Source organism: Aythya ferina, assembly GCF_964211825.1.
Source record: "Aythya ferina genome assembly, chromosome: 30".
Classification (NCBI taxonomy): domain Eukaryota; kingdom Metazoa; phylum Chordata; class Aves; order Anseriformes; family Anatidae; genus Aythya; species Aythya ferina.
Genome location: NC_140327.1, coordinates 1565098 through 1581625, shown reverse-complemented (window position 1 = coordinate 1581625; position 16528 = coordinate 1565098). Strand labels below are relative to the sequence as shown.

The following is a 16528-nucleotide window of genomic DNA, read 5'->3' as shown; positions in this document are numbered from 1 at the left end:
ATGCTGAATTAATGGTTAAGTCAATAAACTGATGGATAGTTGCATGGATGGGTGCATAGAAAACTGGATGGATGGAAGGGGGGATGTTTGTGTCCTGCATTGTGTCCTCTCTGTAGCAGCTGCAATCGAGCCAGAAAAGGAACCCCCATCTGAGCCACGCCTGGGTGACCTCGTGGCCTCCCACATCACTCCCAACTCTGTCCAGCTGGAATGGAGTATCCCTGAGGGCACCTTTGACTCCTTTGTGGTGCAGTACAAGGATGCAGAGGGGCAGCCACAGGTGCTGCCCGTGGATGGAGATTCCCGCACAGTGACTGTGCCAGGGCTGTCACCATCGCACCACTACAAGTTCAACCTGTATGGGATGTGGGAGCAGAAACGTGTGGGGCCTGTTTCCACTGATGCTGTCACAGGTGAGGGCTGATGCATGCCATGTCTATGTCCCCTGTAGAACTTGAGTTTGGAGTAAGTCGGGAGACTTGCAAGGGTCTTTGCAGAACCCCTTCTGCCCTGTGGGAATTGGGATCAGGCAAATGGATAAATGGATGAGTGCCAACAAAGTTATAGAGATGGAGGAATAGATTGTAAGACAGGTGTGTAGATAGGTGGCTAGATAGTAGAATGGGCAAAAGTCTGGATTTCTGCGTGTGTATTTGGCTTGGTGGATGGCTAGTTGATTATCATCTCTTTAGCTTTTTGTATGAAAGGGTGGATGGAGGAATAGATGAGTGATTAGTCATTTGGATGCATGGTCTTCTGAATGCTAAGAGTCATCTGGAAATAGGTGGATGGATGAGTGGAATCCAGAATGGTTAGACAGATATATAGATGAATGGATGTTTGGAAGATGAGATAGGAAAAAAAAAAAAAAGCATTTGTATGTACTCAGAATCAGATGGACAAATGGTTGAATGGATAGATGTACATGTACCACAAAGGATAAAGAGATGGCTGGTTGATTGATAGTTGGATGATTCTTCTGATGAATGGATAGACAGATGGATGAATAATGGATGGGTGCAGAGAAGGATGGATAATTAGATCAATACTTACATGGACAGCTTCAGTAGACATAAAATGGGTTAACAGTTTAGAGATGGAAGGATGAACTGTTTAATGAATCACAGAATCATCTAGGTTGGAAGAGACCTCCAAGATCACTTAGTGCAACCTCTGACCTAACACTAAGAAGTCCTCCACTAAACCATATCACTAAGTTCTACATCTAAACACATTTTAAAGACCTCCAGGGATGGTGACTCAAGCACTCCCCTGGGCAGCCCATTCCAATGCCTAACAACCCTTTCGGTAAAGAAGTTCTTCCTAACATCCAACCTAAACCTCCTCTGGTGCAACTTTAGCCCATTCCCCCTCGTCCTATCACCAGGCACGTGGGAGAACAGACCAATCCCCACTTTGCTACAGCCTCTTTTAAGGTAACTATAGAGAGTGATAAGGTTGCCCCTGAGCCTCCTCCTCTCCAGGCTAAACAATCCCAGCTCCCTCAGCCACTCCTCCTAAGACTTGTTCTCCAGACCCCTCACCAGCTTCATTGCCCTTCTCTGGACTCTCTGAAGCACCTTGATGTCCTTCTTGTAGCAAGGGGCCCAAAACTGAACACAGTACTTGAGGTGCAGCCTAACCAGAGTCGAGTAAAGGAGGACAATCACTTCCCTAGCCCTGCTGCTCACACTGTTTCTAATACAAGCCAGGATGCCGTTGGCCTTCTTGACCACCTGAACACACTGCTGGCTCATATTCAGCCAACTATCAACCAATACTCCCAGGTCCATCTCTGCCAGGCAGCTTTCTAACTACTCATCTCCCAGCCTGTAGCACTGCTTGGGGTTGTTGTGCCCCAGGTGCAGGACCTGGCAGTTGGCCTTGTTGAATTTCATACAGTTGACCTCAGCCTATCCAGATCCTCCTGTAGAGCCTTCCTAACCTCGAGCAGATCAACACATGCACCTAACTTGGTGTCATCTGCCACCTTACTGAAGGTGCACTCAATCCTCTCATCCAGCTCATTGATAAAGATATTAGAGAACTGGCCCTAATACTGAGCCCCAAGGGACTCTACTAGTGACCAGCCTCCAACTGGATTTAACTGGATAGAATAATGGCTTGTGGTGTACACAAACTGATGGAGACGGCCAAAAGCAGTGAGGGAGACAGGGATGGAGCACTGTGGAATGTTTATACCCTGAATTGTGTTCTCTTATTGCAGCTGCAGTTGAGCCTGAAAAGCAACCACAATCCAAGCCGCGCCTAGTTGAGCTCACGGCCTCCCACATCACCTCTGACTCTGTTCAGTTGGAATGGAGGGTCCCTGAGGGCACCTTTGACTCCTTCATGGTGCAGTACAGGGATGCACAAGGCCATCCACATGCACTGCCTGTGGATGGTGGGTCCCACACAGTGACCGTGTCTGGGTTGTCACCATCCCGCCGTTACAAGTTCAACCTGTACGGGATTTGGGGGCGGAAACGTCTGGGCCCTGTCTCTACTGATGCAATCACTGGTGAGAGGTGCTGCATGCCATTGTGGATTTGAGTTGATCTATGGTTTAGAGGGTATTTGTGAAGATGGGAGGATGGATGGATGGATGGATGGATGGATGGATGGATGGATGGATGGATGGATGGATGGATGGATGAAATCAAGGGGTAAAGAATGGGAGGTGGAACATAGAAGAAAGGGCAGTTTAATAGAGGGTTGGACTTAGGTTTGGGTGGATGGAGAACTGCAAAAGCGTGTTACTGGAATATTGGAGTAAGAAATATTTCAATGGAAAGGTGGAGAAAGTGAGCAGGGATGCTCAGTATTGTACACCCATTGTTTCAGCTGCAGTTGAGCCAGAAGAGTTGATATCAGAGCCACACCTGGGTGAGATTATGGCCTCCCACATCACTGCCAATTCAGTCCAGCTGGACTGGAGCATCCCTGAGGGCACCTTTGACTCCTTTGTGGTGCAGTACAAGGATGCACAAGGCCAGCCACAGGTTCTGCCAGTGGATGGTGGTTCCCGCACAGTGACCGTGCCAGGGCTGTCTCCATCCCACCGCTACAAGTTCAACCTGTATGGGATGTGGGGGCAGAAACGTCTGGGCCCCGTCTCCACTGATGCTGTCACAGGTGAGGACTGCTGCATGCCACGTCCATGTTCCTTGCAAAGCTTTGTTTTGGAGCACTTTGGGAGCAGGGACAAGGTCCATCTAGGCTCTTTGGCTCTTCTGGGAAACAAGAATATCTCTTGGCTACTGACTGGAGAATGGGGGGAAGGATGGGTGTAGGCAAGTTTGGAGAGGTGGAGGGATAGGCAGATGTATAGCTGGGTAGAGGGACGAAAGGATGGATGAAATGCTGAATTGATGGTTAAGTCAATAAACTGATGGATAGCTGCATGGATGGGTGCATAGAAAACTGGATGGATGGAAGGGGGGATGTTTGTGTTCTGCATTGTGTCCTCTCTGCAGCAGCTGCAGTTGAGCCAGAAAATGAACCACCATCTGAGCCACGCTTGGGTGACCTCGTGGCCTCCCACATCACTCCCAACTCCGTCCAGCTGGAATGGAACATCCCCGAGGGCACCTTTGACTCCTTCGTGGTGCAGTACAAGGATGCCCAAGGCCAGCCACAGGTGCTGCCCGTGGACGGAGATTCCCGCACAGTGACGGTTCCAGGGCTGTCACCATCGCACCGCTACAAGTTCAACCTATATGGGATGTGGGAGCAGAAACGTGTGGGGCCTGTTTCCACTGATGCTGTCACAGGTGAGGGCTGATGCATGCCGTGTCTATGTCCCCTGTAGGACATGCGTTTGGAGTAAGTCGGGAGACTTGTAAGGGTCTTTGCAGATGACAGGGGAATGGATAAATGTATGAGTGCCAACAAAGTTGTGGAGATGGAGGAATAGATTGTAAGACCAGTGTGTAGATAGGTGGCTAGATAGTAGAATGGGCAAAAGTCTGGATTTCTGCGTGTGTATTTGGCTTGGTGGATGGCTAGTTGATTATCATCTCTTTAGCTTTTTGGATGAAAGAGTGGATGGAGGAATAAATGAGTGGTTAGTCATTTGGATGGATGGAATACTGCATGGATTTTAAGGAGCACATGGACAACTTCACTAGACAATAAATGGGTAGATATAGTTCAGAGGTGGAGAAACAATTAGTTGAATTCATCGATGATAGGATGAATTGCTGGGTTCACATCCAGTGGAAAGATGGATAGATAAAGAAAGGTGAATAGGGAGAGAGGAATGCAGGGAATAAGGCACAGAAAAAGGAATCAGATTATTTTTATAGCCTGCTTTGTATCCTTTCAGTTGAGCATGAAAAGCAACCACCATCCATGCCACGCCTGGGCGAGCTGACAGCCTCCCACGTCACCCCTGATTCCGTCCAGCTGGAATGGAGTGTCCCCGAGGGCACCTTTGACTCTTTCGTGGTGCAGTACAAGGATGCACAAGGCCAGCCACAGGTGCTGCCCGTGGACGGAGATTCCCGCACAGTGACCGTGCCAGGGCTGTCACCATCGCGCCGCTACAAGTTCAACCTGTATGGGATGTGGGGGCGGAAACGTGTGGGCCCCATCTCCACTGATGCTGTCACAGGTGAGAGCTGTTGCATATCATGTCCCCTCCACATCTTGATTTTGGAGAAAAGTGGAAGGATGCAGAGTGTCCTTCCAGGGTCCTTGGCCCTTTTGGGAAATAAATGCATCTCTTGGGTGATGCATGTTAAATGGATGGAGGGACAGGGACAAGTCATGAATATGGAGATGGCTTTCGGCAGGATCAGCAGGTAAGGCTTGAAGGCTTGAAGGATGGATTCTTGTAATTATGTTAGGTTGTGGATGTTTATAAGAGGGAGTATATATTGCTTGAAATGTGGGCAGGTGGGTGAGTGGATGGATGGATGGATGGATGGATGGATGGATGGATGGATGGATGGATGGATGGATGGATGGACGGATGGACGGACGGACAGACGGATGGATGGATGGATAGGATCTTAGGGGTGATGAAGGGCAGGTGAAACGTAAGAAAAGGCAGTTGAATGGAGGGATGGATGTAGGTTTGGATAGATAAAGAACTGGAAAAATGGATAATCGAATTATTGAAGTAAGAAACACTTCCATGAATAGATAGAGTAAGGGATCAGTCAACAAACAGCTAAATCAAAGGCTAGATTAGTTGCTGGTTGCTTGGATGGCTGCTGACTGTTCCTGATGTCCAAATGATTATCTGGATGTCTAACTGGAGAGATGGATGAAAAGAAGAGTGAATAGATGAGTGGTTACAAGGATAAACGGAAAGACAGGTGGATGAATGTTACTGAGTTAATTGTGGAGATTCTGAGTAGAATGTAAGGGTGTGTAGATGGAAGGTATTGTGAATAAATGGATACACATCTGCATCACTTGATGGGTGGATGGAGCTATGGATGGATGGACAGACAAACAGCCCAGAGGATCTTTACACCTGCATTGTGCCTTCCATGTTGCAGCAGCAGTAGTGCTAGATAAGGAACCACCATCTGAGCCACGCCTGGGTGACCTCACAGCCTCCCACGTCACCCCTGACTCAGTCCAGCTGGAATGGAGCATCCCCGAGGGCACCTTTGACTCCTTCACGGTGCAGTACAAGGATGCCCAAGGCCAGCCACAGGTGCTGCCTGTGGATGGAGATTCCCGCACAGTGACCGTGCCAGGGCTGTCACCATCGCGCCGCTACAAGTTCAACCTGTATGGGATGTGGGGACGGAAACGTCTGGGCCCTGTCTCCACTGCTGCTGTCACAGGTGAGGGCTGCTGCATGTAGTGTTCTCATCCCTTTCATACCTTGGTTTTGGAACAGGGTGGGAGTGGGGGCATTTCCTCCCAGTTCCTTGGCCCTTCTGGGTGATGGCAACACCGCTTGGCCACTGAGTGGGGAATACACAAATGGGTGAGTACAGGCAAGTTTGGAGAGATTAAGGGATAAACTGGTAGACAGATGTCTACACAGAGAGCTCTCTTCTCAAGGAACCACATGGAGAAGAGAAGAGCCAGTGGCATCAAGGAGCATTGGGATAGGTTGCATCTTGATACAAAACAGAATTTTTTTACAGTAAGAAAAATCAGTCATTGTACTACCTGCCCAGAGACATGGTAGAATCCCTGTTACAGGAGGTATTCAAGATACAACTTGAAAGTGTACTAAATAATATCATCTAGGCTCCCATTTCCCAGGAAAGTTTGGAGCTGATGAGCATTTGGTATCCTTTCCAAAGTGGTTGTTTCATGATTTGATGAATCGATGATTCGATGATTCAGTGATTAATGGTGTAAGAAACACCAGGATGAAAAGGTGGAAACAGTGAGCGAAGAGCTAAGTCAAGGTCTAGATCACTGTTTGTTTACAAGTTTGCTGAAGGGGCTTGATGGCTGGATTCTTATCTGGATGAATTACTGAATAGACTGCCAAGTAGAAGGATGGATGGTTGTCTTTCAAGTGTTGTTTGTTTTCTGGTTACGAGCATGGGTGGATAGAAGGTTGATATGTGGTTGAGTTGACAGTTGGGGTGATGCTGAATTGAGGGTAAGGGTCTATGGAAGGAACTTATGTCAATAAACTGATGGATAGTTTCATGGATGGGTGAAGAGAAGGTTTCATGGATGGGTGGATGGGTGGGTAGATGTATGGATGGACAGACAGATGGACTGGGGCATATTTATGCCCTGCATAAACCTTGCAGCTGCACTTGAGACCAAAAAGGAGCCAGCATCCAAGCCACATCTGGGGGAACTCACAGCCTCCCACGTCACCCCTGACTCAGTCCAGCTAGAATGGAGCGTCCCTGAGGGCACCTTTGACTCCTTCGTGGTGCAGTACAAGGATGCACAAGGGCAGCCACAGGTTCTGCCCGTGGACGGAGATTCCCGCACAGTGACTGTGCCAGGGCTGTCACCATCGCGCCGCTACAAGTTCAACCTGTATGGGATGTGGGGGCGGAAACGCCTGGGCCCTGTCTCCACTGACACTGTCACAGGTGAAGGCTTCTGTGTGGCATGTCTGTATCTCCTGCATGACTTGGTTCTAGAGTTGGGTGGCTTTGGGTTCAGACACGTTCCAGGGTCCTTCTCCCATCAGGGAAACGGTTACATCTCTTGGCCTCTGACTAGGGAATGCACAGATGGATGAGTGTAGGCACGTTTGGAGAGACGAAGGAACATAGTGGTAGACAGCTGGATAGTCATGTGGAGAGATGGCAGAATGAAGGAAATTCTGAAATGCTAGTTAGTTCAATAAAGTGGTGTATAGTTGCATGAATGGGTGGATAGTAAGTTGGACAGATGAAATGGAGGATGTTTATGCCCTGCAATGTGCCTTCCATATTGCAGCTACAGTCCAGCCAGAAGAGGAACGACCATCCGAACCAAAGCTGGGGGAACTCATTGCCTCCCACATCACCCCTGACTCAGTCCAGCTGGAATGGAGCATCCCCGAAGGCACCTTTGACTCCTTCATGGTGCAGTACAAGGATGCACAAGGCCAGCCACAGATGCTGCCCGTGGATGGAGATTCCCACACAGTGATTGTGCCAGGGCTGTCACCATCGCGCCGCTACAAGTTCAACCTGTATGGGATGTGGGGGCGGAAACGTGTGGGCCCCATCTCCACTGATGCTGTCACAGGTGAGGGCTCCTACGTTCTGTGTCCATGTCCTTGGATGCCTTGATTTGGATTCTCAGTGAGAGCAGAGGTAGGCTGCTTCCAAAGTCCTTGGCACTTCTGGAAAACAGGTGCATCTTATGTGGTACCTGTGTAGTGGATGGAGGGATGGAATACTAAATTGATAGATAGTTGTATGGATGAGTGAAGAGAAGACTAGGTGGATGGATGGATTGAGACATGTTTATGCCCTGCAATGTGTCCTGCATGTTCTAGCTGCAGTAGAGCCGGAAAAAGAACCACCATCTGAACCACGTCTGGGCGACCTCACAACCTCCCACGTCACTCCTGACTCAGTCCAGCTAGAATGGAGCATCCCTGAGGGCACCTTTGACTCCTTCGTGGTGCAGTACAAGGATGCACAAGGCCAGCCACAGGTGCTGCCTGTGGACGGAGATTCCCGCACAGTGACCGTGCCAGGGCTGTCACCATCGCACCGCTACGAGTTCAACCTGTATGGGATGTGGGGGCGGAAACGTCTGGGCCCCATCTCCACTGATGCTGTCACAGGTGTGTCCTGATGTGTGACAGGTACATGTCTGCTATGGGCCATGTGTTTTGAGTATGACGGTAGCCTTGCAAGTCCCTGTTCTGGGTTTCTTCTGCCCTGTGGAAAATGGGACCACATCTTTGGATAGGTGAATGGATTGATGAACGAAGAGACGGAAGGATGGATGGACTGGGGGATGTTCATACCCTGAATTCTGCCCTCTGTGTTGCAGCTGCAGTGGAGTCGGAAGAGGAACTGCCATCAGAGCCACGACTGGGCGAGCTCACTGTGTCCCATGTCACCCCTGACTCCATCCAGCTGGAATGGAGCATACCCGAGGGCACCTTTGACTCCTTCGTGGTGCAGTACATGGATACACAAGGCCAGCCACAGGTGCTGCCTGTGGATGGTGGTTCCCACACAGTGACCGTGCCAGGGCTGTCACCATCCCACCCTTACAAGTTCAACCTGTATGGGATGTGGGGGCAGAAACGTTTGGGCCCCATCTCCATTGATGCTGTCACAGGTGAGGGCTGCTGCATGTAATATACGTGTCCTTTGGTGGGCTGTGAGTTTGGACTGTGTCAGGAGCCTTCCGAGAGCCCGTCCTGGTCACTTGGGTCTTAACGAAAATGGGGAAAATTTTGGTGCTGACTGGGAAATGTATGAAGGCTGGGAGCATGCAAGATTAGCAGGAGTAGAGGATGATGGATGGATGGGTGGAGGGATGGATGGACAGACGGACGGACAGAAAAACGGACAGCCAACCGTTTGCAGAGAGGACAGATAGATGGCTAGACGAATGTTTGGTTGTTGAACAGATGGATAGTTGTATGGAGGGATGTTTATGCCCTGCATTGTGCTCTCCATATTGCAGCCCCACCTCCAGCAGAGGAGGAACCACCATCCCAGCCCCGTCTTGGCGAGCTCACGGCCTCCCACGTCACACCAGACTCCATCCAGCTGGAATGGAGCGTCCCCGAGGGCACCTTTGACTCCTTCACGGTGCAGTACAAGGATGCACAAGGCCAGCCACAGGTGCTGCCCGTGGACGGAGATTCCCGCACAGTGACCGTGCCAGGGCTGTCACCATCCCGCCGCTACAAGTTCAACCTGTATGGGATGTGGGGGCGGAAACGTGTGGGCCCCATCTCCACTGATGCTGTCACAGGTGAGAGTGACTGTGTGCCCTTTTCTTATCACCTTTTAGCATTGAGTGGATGTGGCAGGTTTGTGTTTGGAAGAGCCCATGCTGTGTCACTTGGGCATTGTTGGAAATGGGAACATCACCTGAGTTCTAAAAAGAGTGTGGATGGAGGGGTGAGAGTGTGCAAGTTTGAAGGGAGAAATGCATAGATGGAAGTTGGTTGCTTGTATGACTGGCAATTTGGGGGACTTTATGGATGGATGGATCATTGGATGGTTGGCTTGATCATCACCTCATGAGCAATGGAAACAAATTTTTGTGCTGACTGGCCAAGGGATGGTTGAAGGCAAGAGCAAAGATTTGGAGGGCTAGAGGTGGATGTGTGGAAGATGGAAAGATGGATGTTTACTTTGTTTGTTTGGATGGATGGATGGATGGATGGAAGGATGGATGGATGGAAGGATGGATGGATGGATTTTGGTTGAAATGATGGATGGGTGGTTTTCTGTTTGTCTGTCTGTATGGATGGATGGAGAGAGGGAGGGTGGGTGAGATGGACTGATGTTTATGTAATGTCTTGTGCCCTGTCTGTTGCAGCTGCAGTCAAGACGGAGGAGGAACCACCATCCCAGCCACGCCTGGGCGAGCTCACGGTCTCCCACATCACTCCCAGCTCTGTTCAGCTGGAGTGGAGTGTCCCCGAGGGCACCTTTGACTCTTTCACACTGCAGTACAGGGATGTGCAAGGCCAGCCGCATGCGCTACGTGTGGATGGAGGTTCCCGCACAGTGACTGTGCCAGGGCTGTTGCCATCTCACCGCTACAAGTTCAACTTGTATGGGATGTGGGGGCGGAAACGTGTGGGCCCCATCTCCACTGATGCTGTCACAGGTATGTTCTGGTGCATGCCACTTATCCATCCCTTGCATGCCTTGGTTTTAGAGCAGGTCAGAAGTGGGGACCACATCCATCCAGGGTTTTTAGCCCTTCTGGGAAATGGGTGCATCTCTTTGGTGGTTCCTGGTGAATGATTGGATGGATGGTAGGATGGGGGCAAGGAAAGTCATCGATATAGAGATGGTGTTTTTTGGCAGGATTAAAAATTAAGTGGCAGGACGTTTGGTAATATGGATTTTTGGAAAGATGTTTTGTTGTGGGTGTCTGTCTGTACCTAAGAGTGCATCAATGGCTTCGTGGGTGAAAAGCTGGACGTATGGATGAAATAAAGGGGTGATAAATTGGAAATGGAATCAGAACAAAGGGCAATTGGATGGACGGATGGATGGATGGATAGCTGGATAAGTGGATCATTGGATTAAGGAGTATGAAACACTTCAAAGTGGGGGAGGATAGGGGTGAGCAAAGTGTTAAATGAAAGTCTAAATCACTGGATTTGGTTGGATGGTTAGTGAAGGTCCCCAGTGAGGGGATGATTATCTGAATGAATGGCTGGACAGACATGAGTGGTGGCTTGCTAAGCTCACTCACATTCCTGAAAAGAACAAGGACATAAGATATGATGACAAAAGGCTCAGGGGTTGAAATGAGGAGCAGTTTAATTAAAGGAAACTAAAAAATAAATAAGCAAATGTCACATGGAAGCCAAAGTTTAAAACAATTATTCTCTACTTCATATTAGCAAGTGATATTTGGCCACATTTTGGGAAGCAGGGCCTCAGCCTGAATGGCAGATGTTTGGGAGGACATCCCTCTTCATTATAAGATCCTCCCCTTTTCATTCCCCTTTCCCAGCTTTTATTCCTGAGTGTGACATCATGTGGTGTGGAATATCCCTTTGGCCATTTTAGGTCAGCTGCCCTGGCAATGTCCCCTCTGCACCTTTTGCACACTCCGGCCTACCAGCTTTGACTGGGGTTGGAGAAAGTCATGATGCTGTGCCAGCACTGCTCAACAAAAGACATAAAATTGGTGTAACATCACTGCTCTTCTACCTGTGAGTGCAGAGCACAGCACTACACGTCCTACTCTGGGAAAGATGAACTCACTCGATCACAACTAGATGCAGTATAATGAGCACAAAGGTGTACGGATGGGTGGATGGGTGGATGGATGGAAGGAAGGAAGAGAGGTTGGGTATGCCAACCGACAGAGAGAGAAATAGGTGGATAGATGAACAAGGGGATGTTTCTGCCCTGCATTGTGTCCTCTCTTTTGCAGCACTAGTCAAGTCAGAAGTGGAACCACCATCCCAGCCATACCTGGGTGAACTCACAGCTTCCCATGTCACCCGTGACTCCGTCCAGCTGGAATGGAGTGTCCCCGAGGGGAAATTTGACTCCTTCAAAGTGCAGTACAAGGATGAGCAAGACCAGCTGCAGGTGCTGCCCGTGGATGGAGATTCCCGCACAGTGACCGTGCCAGGGCTGTCACCATCTCACCACTACAAGTTCAACCTGTATGGGATGTGGGGGCAGAAACGTGTGGGCCCCATCTCCACTGACACTGTCACAGGTGAGAGCAGCTGCATGATTTTTCTGTGTCCCTTGCAAGCCCAGGGTTTAGATCAGGGCAGGAACCAGGACAGGATCTGTCCTGAGCCCCTTGGGCCTTCTGGAAAATGGGAACATCTCCTGGTTACTGAACAGGATGGAGGGTTGGAGGGATGGGAATATGCAATGGTGGATGGGTGGGTGGATGGGTGGATGGATGGGTGGATGAATGGATGGATGGATGGATGGATGGATGGATGGATGGATGGAAGGAAGGAAGAACAGACTGGGAGATATTTATAGGCAGCATTGTGCCCTCTGTGTTGCAGCTGCGGATGAACTAGAAAAGGAACCAGCATCCGAGCCACGCCTGGGTGACCTCACAGCCTCTCACATCACCCCTGACTCCGTCCAGCTGGAGTGGAGTGTCCCCGAGGGCACCTTTGATTCCTTTGTGGTGCAGTACAGGGACACACAAGACCAACTGCAGGTGCTGCCTGTGGATGGTGGATCCCATACAGTGACTGTGCCCGGGCTGTCGCCATCCCAACGCTACACATTCATCGTATATGGGATGTGGGGGCAGAAACGTCTGGGCCCCATCTCCATTGATGCTGTCACAGGTGAGGGCTGCTGAATGCCATGGACGTGTCATTTGGTGGGCTGTGAGTTTGGACTGTGTCAGGAGCCTTCCGAGAGCCCGTCCTGGTCACTTGGGTCTTAAAGAAAATGGGGAAAATTTTGGTGCTGACTGGGGAATGTATGAAGGCTGGGAGCATGCAAGATTGGCAGGAGTAGAGGATGATGGATGGATGGATGGATGGATGGATGGATGGATGGATGGATGGATGGGCGGGCAGAGGGACAGATGGATGGATGGACAGACAACTGTTTGCAGAGAGGACAGAGAAATGGTTAGATGAATGGTTGGTTGGTTGTTGAACAGACAGATAGTTGTATGGGGGGATGTTTATGCCCTGCGTTGTGCTTTCTGTATTGTAGCCCTACCTCCAGCAGAGGAGGAACCACCATCCCAGCCCCGTCTTGGCGACCTCACAGCCTCCCACATCACCCCTGACTCAGTCCAGCTGGAATGGAGTGTCCCTGAGGGCACCTTTGACTCCTTCACAGTGCAGTACAAGGATGCACAAGGCCAGCCACAGGTGCTGCCCGTTGATGGTGGTTCCCGCACAGTGACCGTGCCAGGGCTGTCACCATCGCGCCGCTACAAGTTCAACCTGTATGGGATGTGGGGGCGGAAACGTGTGGGCCCCATCTCCACTGATGCTGTCACAGGTGAGAGTGGCTGTGGGCCCTTTTCTTGTCACATTTCAGCACTCAGTGGATGTGGCAGGGAAAGGCCAAATGGGATGGGTGCGTTCCAGTTTGGAGAGAGGAGCATATGGATGAAAGTTGGTTGCTTGTATGACTGTCTGGCAGCTTTGGGGGCTCTATGGATGGGTGTATTTTTAGGTGGTTGGCTGGATCATGGCTTTACAAGCAATAGGAACAAGTTTTTGTGCTCGTTGGTTGACTGATTGAGGGATGATTTCAGGCAAGAGCAGAGAGATTTGGAGAGCTAGAGGTTGACGTGTGGAAGATGGAGGGACAGATGTTTACTTGTTTGGATGGTTGGGTGTACGCATGGATGTAGGATGAATGGATGGCTCTGTAATTATTTGATTGAATAGTTGGTTGAATGGAAGGACGGACAGACAGATGGACAGATGGACAAGCTGTTGAATGATTGGGTCGGACTGTGGCTCCTTATGGGATGGATGGTGTGATGAATCCGTTTTTTTGGAGGGAAGGATCGACTGAAGCATGTACAGGCAGATAGCTGTTTGGATTTGTGTTTTGCCGGTAGAATAAATGAATTGGAGCCATGGAGGCAAAGTTCAGTGGAAGGGTGGTTTCAGGAAATGATCCATGAAAAGATGGATGGCTGAGGGGTAAATGAAGAGAGGGAAGGAGGGAAACAGGGAGGTAGGGAGCGAGGGATGGAAGGAAGGATGGATGGAAGAGTCCCTGGATGCTCCCAGAGGCACTCTGTGTGCGGGGTACTGTGGATGGGAGTCACTGGGATACTACAAGGGGTCTTCGGGGTGGAGACCATGAGGGGTGTCTTTGGGGTCAGTGGGAGCTATGGTGGTGAGAGGGTGCTGTGGTGACCCTTGGGGGAGTCCAAAGGGGGTTTGTGGGGAGAGTCAGTGGGAAGGTCTACGGGGGGCTGGGGGGTTGGTGTGGGCCTCAGTGGTCACCATCTCTTGTGCAGGTGCCCCAGGGACCCTGTGGGTGGGGTCCCTGTGGCCCCGCAGTGCTCGTCTGCACTGGGCGCCCCCCCAAGTCCCTCCTGATGGCTACATCCTTGTCTACGGCCCCCCTGGTGGCCCCCTGCAGGTAATTTCCCCAAACACCCCAAAACCCCCCAGCCCCGTGAGACTCCAGTAATTCTTGTGAGACTCCAGTATCCACTGGAGACCCAAATAATCTCATGGGGGACCCTTTTACCACCCTGGGGAACCCAAGAGCACCACAGACACACACCAGTAACACCCTGGGAACCCTACTGGTACCTCCCCAGTGTACCTCTGTTCACTCCAGTATTCCTTGTGGTCCCCAATACTCCTTTCCAGCACTCCAGTACACCTTCGAGGCCCACCCTATGCTCCCTGGATACCTAAAAGACCCCCCATGCAGCCCCTATAATGCCTCTAGGGACCCTAGAAGCCCCCTGCGTCCCCCAATAACCCTTCCCCACACAAACAGACACTGCAGCTGCCCCCTGAGGCAACATCGAAGGAGCTGTGGGGCCTGGAGCCCATGGGCCACTACTGGGTGCAGTTGCAGAGCCAGGGGCTGGAGCCGGCCCCCGTGCCCCTCGAGGCCACCTTCGACACCCGTGAGTTGGGCACGTGGGTCCCTTAAGGGTGGGGTGTTGGGGCCAGGGGGTTCCCCAGGTACTTGGATGCCTTACAGGTGGACATATTTGGGTCCCTCGACCCCCTGGGTGGAGGGTTCTGGAGGTACCTCACCTGGTCCCCACATTTTGCACCCTGTCCCCAGCGCCCCTACTCCACCCGTACCCCCGGGACTGCGTCGAGGAGCAGCTCAACGGACCAAGGCCTTCACGCGAGGCCCTCATCTTCCTCGGGGGGGACCGACAGCGGCCCCTGCGTGTCTTCTGCGACATGGAGACCGATGGCGGTGGCTGGCTGGTGCGGGCAGGGGGGCAGTAGGGGGCATTGGGGGTGTCAGGGGATGTTCTGTGGGGACCAATAGCAGGAGGTACCTCTAGGGAGGTAATGAGGCCAGTGGGTTCCCTGACAAATTTGGAGAGGTAACGGGGGGAGGGTCAACTGGGGTCACTGGGGGAGCATTGGGGGTGTCTGGTGGGTTCTATGGAGGATATTGTGCAGGGGTTTGGGGGCAATAGGTATGGCCCTGGGGGGTGCAATTGTGGGCATTTGGGGTATCTCGGGAGGTTCTGTGGGATGCAGTAGGGGGGGAGGGAGTAAGCAATGGGGGGGGGGCTGGCAAACCTGGAGGGTAATGGGAAGGGCCCATGGAGCAACTGGGGTCACTATAGGGAATTGGGGGGTCTGGGAGGTTCAGTGAGGGGCATTGAGGGGCCTGGGGGACAATGGGGGGCAGTGAGGGGGTTCTGTGAGGGGTAGTGGGGGTATCTGTGGTCCCAGGAGGTCCAAGAAGTACACTGAAGGGTATTTAGGGGTCTGTGGGTGTTCTCTGGGGGGCAGTAGAGAGGTTTGGGGGACAAGGGGTGTCCTGACAGGGTACCTGTCAGAACAGAAGGGGTACCTGGGGGCAGAGGGGGTGTCCTCTAGATGGTCTTTAGAGGGCAATGGGTGGGGCTGTGGGGTGGACTGTGTGTGGGGGGGACTGAGGTCAATGGGAGTCCCTGGGGGTGCTCTTGGGGGACAGTTGGGGGTCACTGAGGGGCGTTATTGTGGTCTTCTTGATGTTTCTATGGGGGGCAGGGGGAGAACTGGGGAGGGATAATGGGTCTGTGGCAGATCTGGGGATGCAATGGGGAGTCCTGGGGAGCAACAAGGGTCCAAGGGAGCCTAGATAGTCTCAGGGTGCACTGGAGAAGACCATGAAGGGCAATGGAAGGAGCTGGGGGTTCAGGGGGAGGTAATGGGAGGTGGGGGTGGGCAGGGGGGGTTCCTTTGACTCTCCACTCCCAGGTGTTCCAGCGACGCATGAATGGGGCCACTGATTTCTGGAGGGGATGGGAAGAGTACGCCCACGGCTTTGGCAACGTCTCCCAGGAGTTCTGGCTTGGTGAGGACCACTGCATCTGGGGGGGGGACCCAGGGTTCTGGCAGGGGGACAAAGGCACCCAAGGGGACCCAGGGGGACACCCAGGTGGCCCCAGGTGGGTCTCCAGGGGAGGGACCCAGGTGTCTGGGTGGCCCTGGGTGGGCTGCAGTGGCTGAAGACCCCAAGGTGTCTGGGTGCAGGGAACGAGGCGCTGCACGCGCTGACGGCGGCTGGCCCCACGGAGCTGCGGGTGGACCTACGGACGCCGCTGGACGCCGCCTTTGCCCACTACCGTGACTTCGCCGTTGCTGGCCCCGAGGAGCACTACCGCCTCCACCTCGGCGCCTACAGCGGCACCGCCGGTGCGGGGGGTTCCTGGCCCGTGAAGGGGCCAAGGGTATTTGGGGGAGGGTATTGGGGGGTCCCCTGGGGCATTGGGA

At 52.0% G+C, this 16528-nt stretch overlaps 1 protein-coding gene across 3 annotated transcripts in view; it reads left to right on the top strand.

Annotated features, from left to right (window-relative positions):
* The window catches only part of TNXB (tenascin XB), a 39633-nt gene that overhangs the window by 21406 nt on the left and 1699 nt on the right, over positions 1-16528 (top strand). For all 3 annotated transcript variants that reach the window (XM_084500961.1, XM_084500962.1, XM_084500963.1), the window contains 20 exons: positions 117-413; positions 2228-2521; positions 2845-3135; positions 3477-3773; positions 4328-4615; positions 5511-5804; positions 6741-7034; positions 7387-7680; positions 7934-8227; positions 8440-8733; positions 9085-9378; positions 9952-10245; positions 11533-11826; positions 12134-12427; positions 12807-13100; positions 14080-14204; positions 14574-14706; positions 14871-15022; positions 16013-16109; positions 16289-16450. In XM_084500961.1, coding sequence (XP_084357087.1) covers positions 117-413; positions 2228-2521; positions 2845-3135; positions 3477-3773; positions 4328-4615; positions 5511-5804; positions 6741-7034; positions 7387-7680; positions 7934-8227; positions 8440-8733; positions 9085-9378; positions 9952-10245; positions 11533-11826; positions 12134-12427; positions 12807-13100; positions 14080-14204; positions 14574-14706; positions 14871-15022; positions 16013-16109; positions 16289-16450 — 5076 coding nt within the window. The remainder of the gene's footprint in view (positions 1-116; positions 414-2227; positions 2522-2844; positions 3136-3476; positions 3774-4327; positions 4616-5510; positions 5805-6740; positions 7035-7386; positions 7681-7933; positions 8228-8439; positions 8734-9084; positions 9379-9951; positions 10246-11532; positions 11827-12133; positions 12428-12806; positions 13101-14079; positions 14205-14573; positions 14707-14870; positions 15023-16012; positions 16110-16288; positions 16451-16528) is intronic.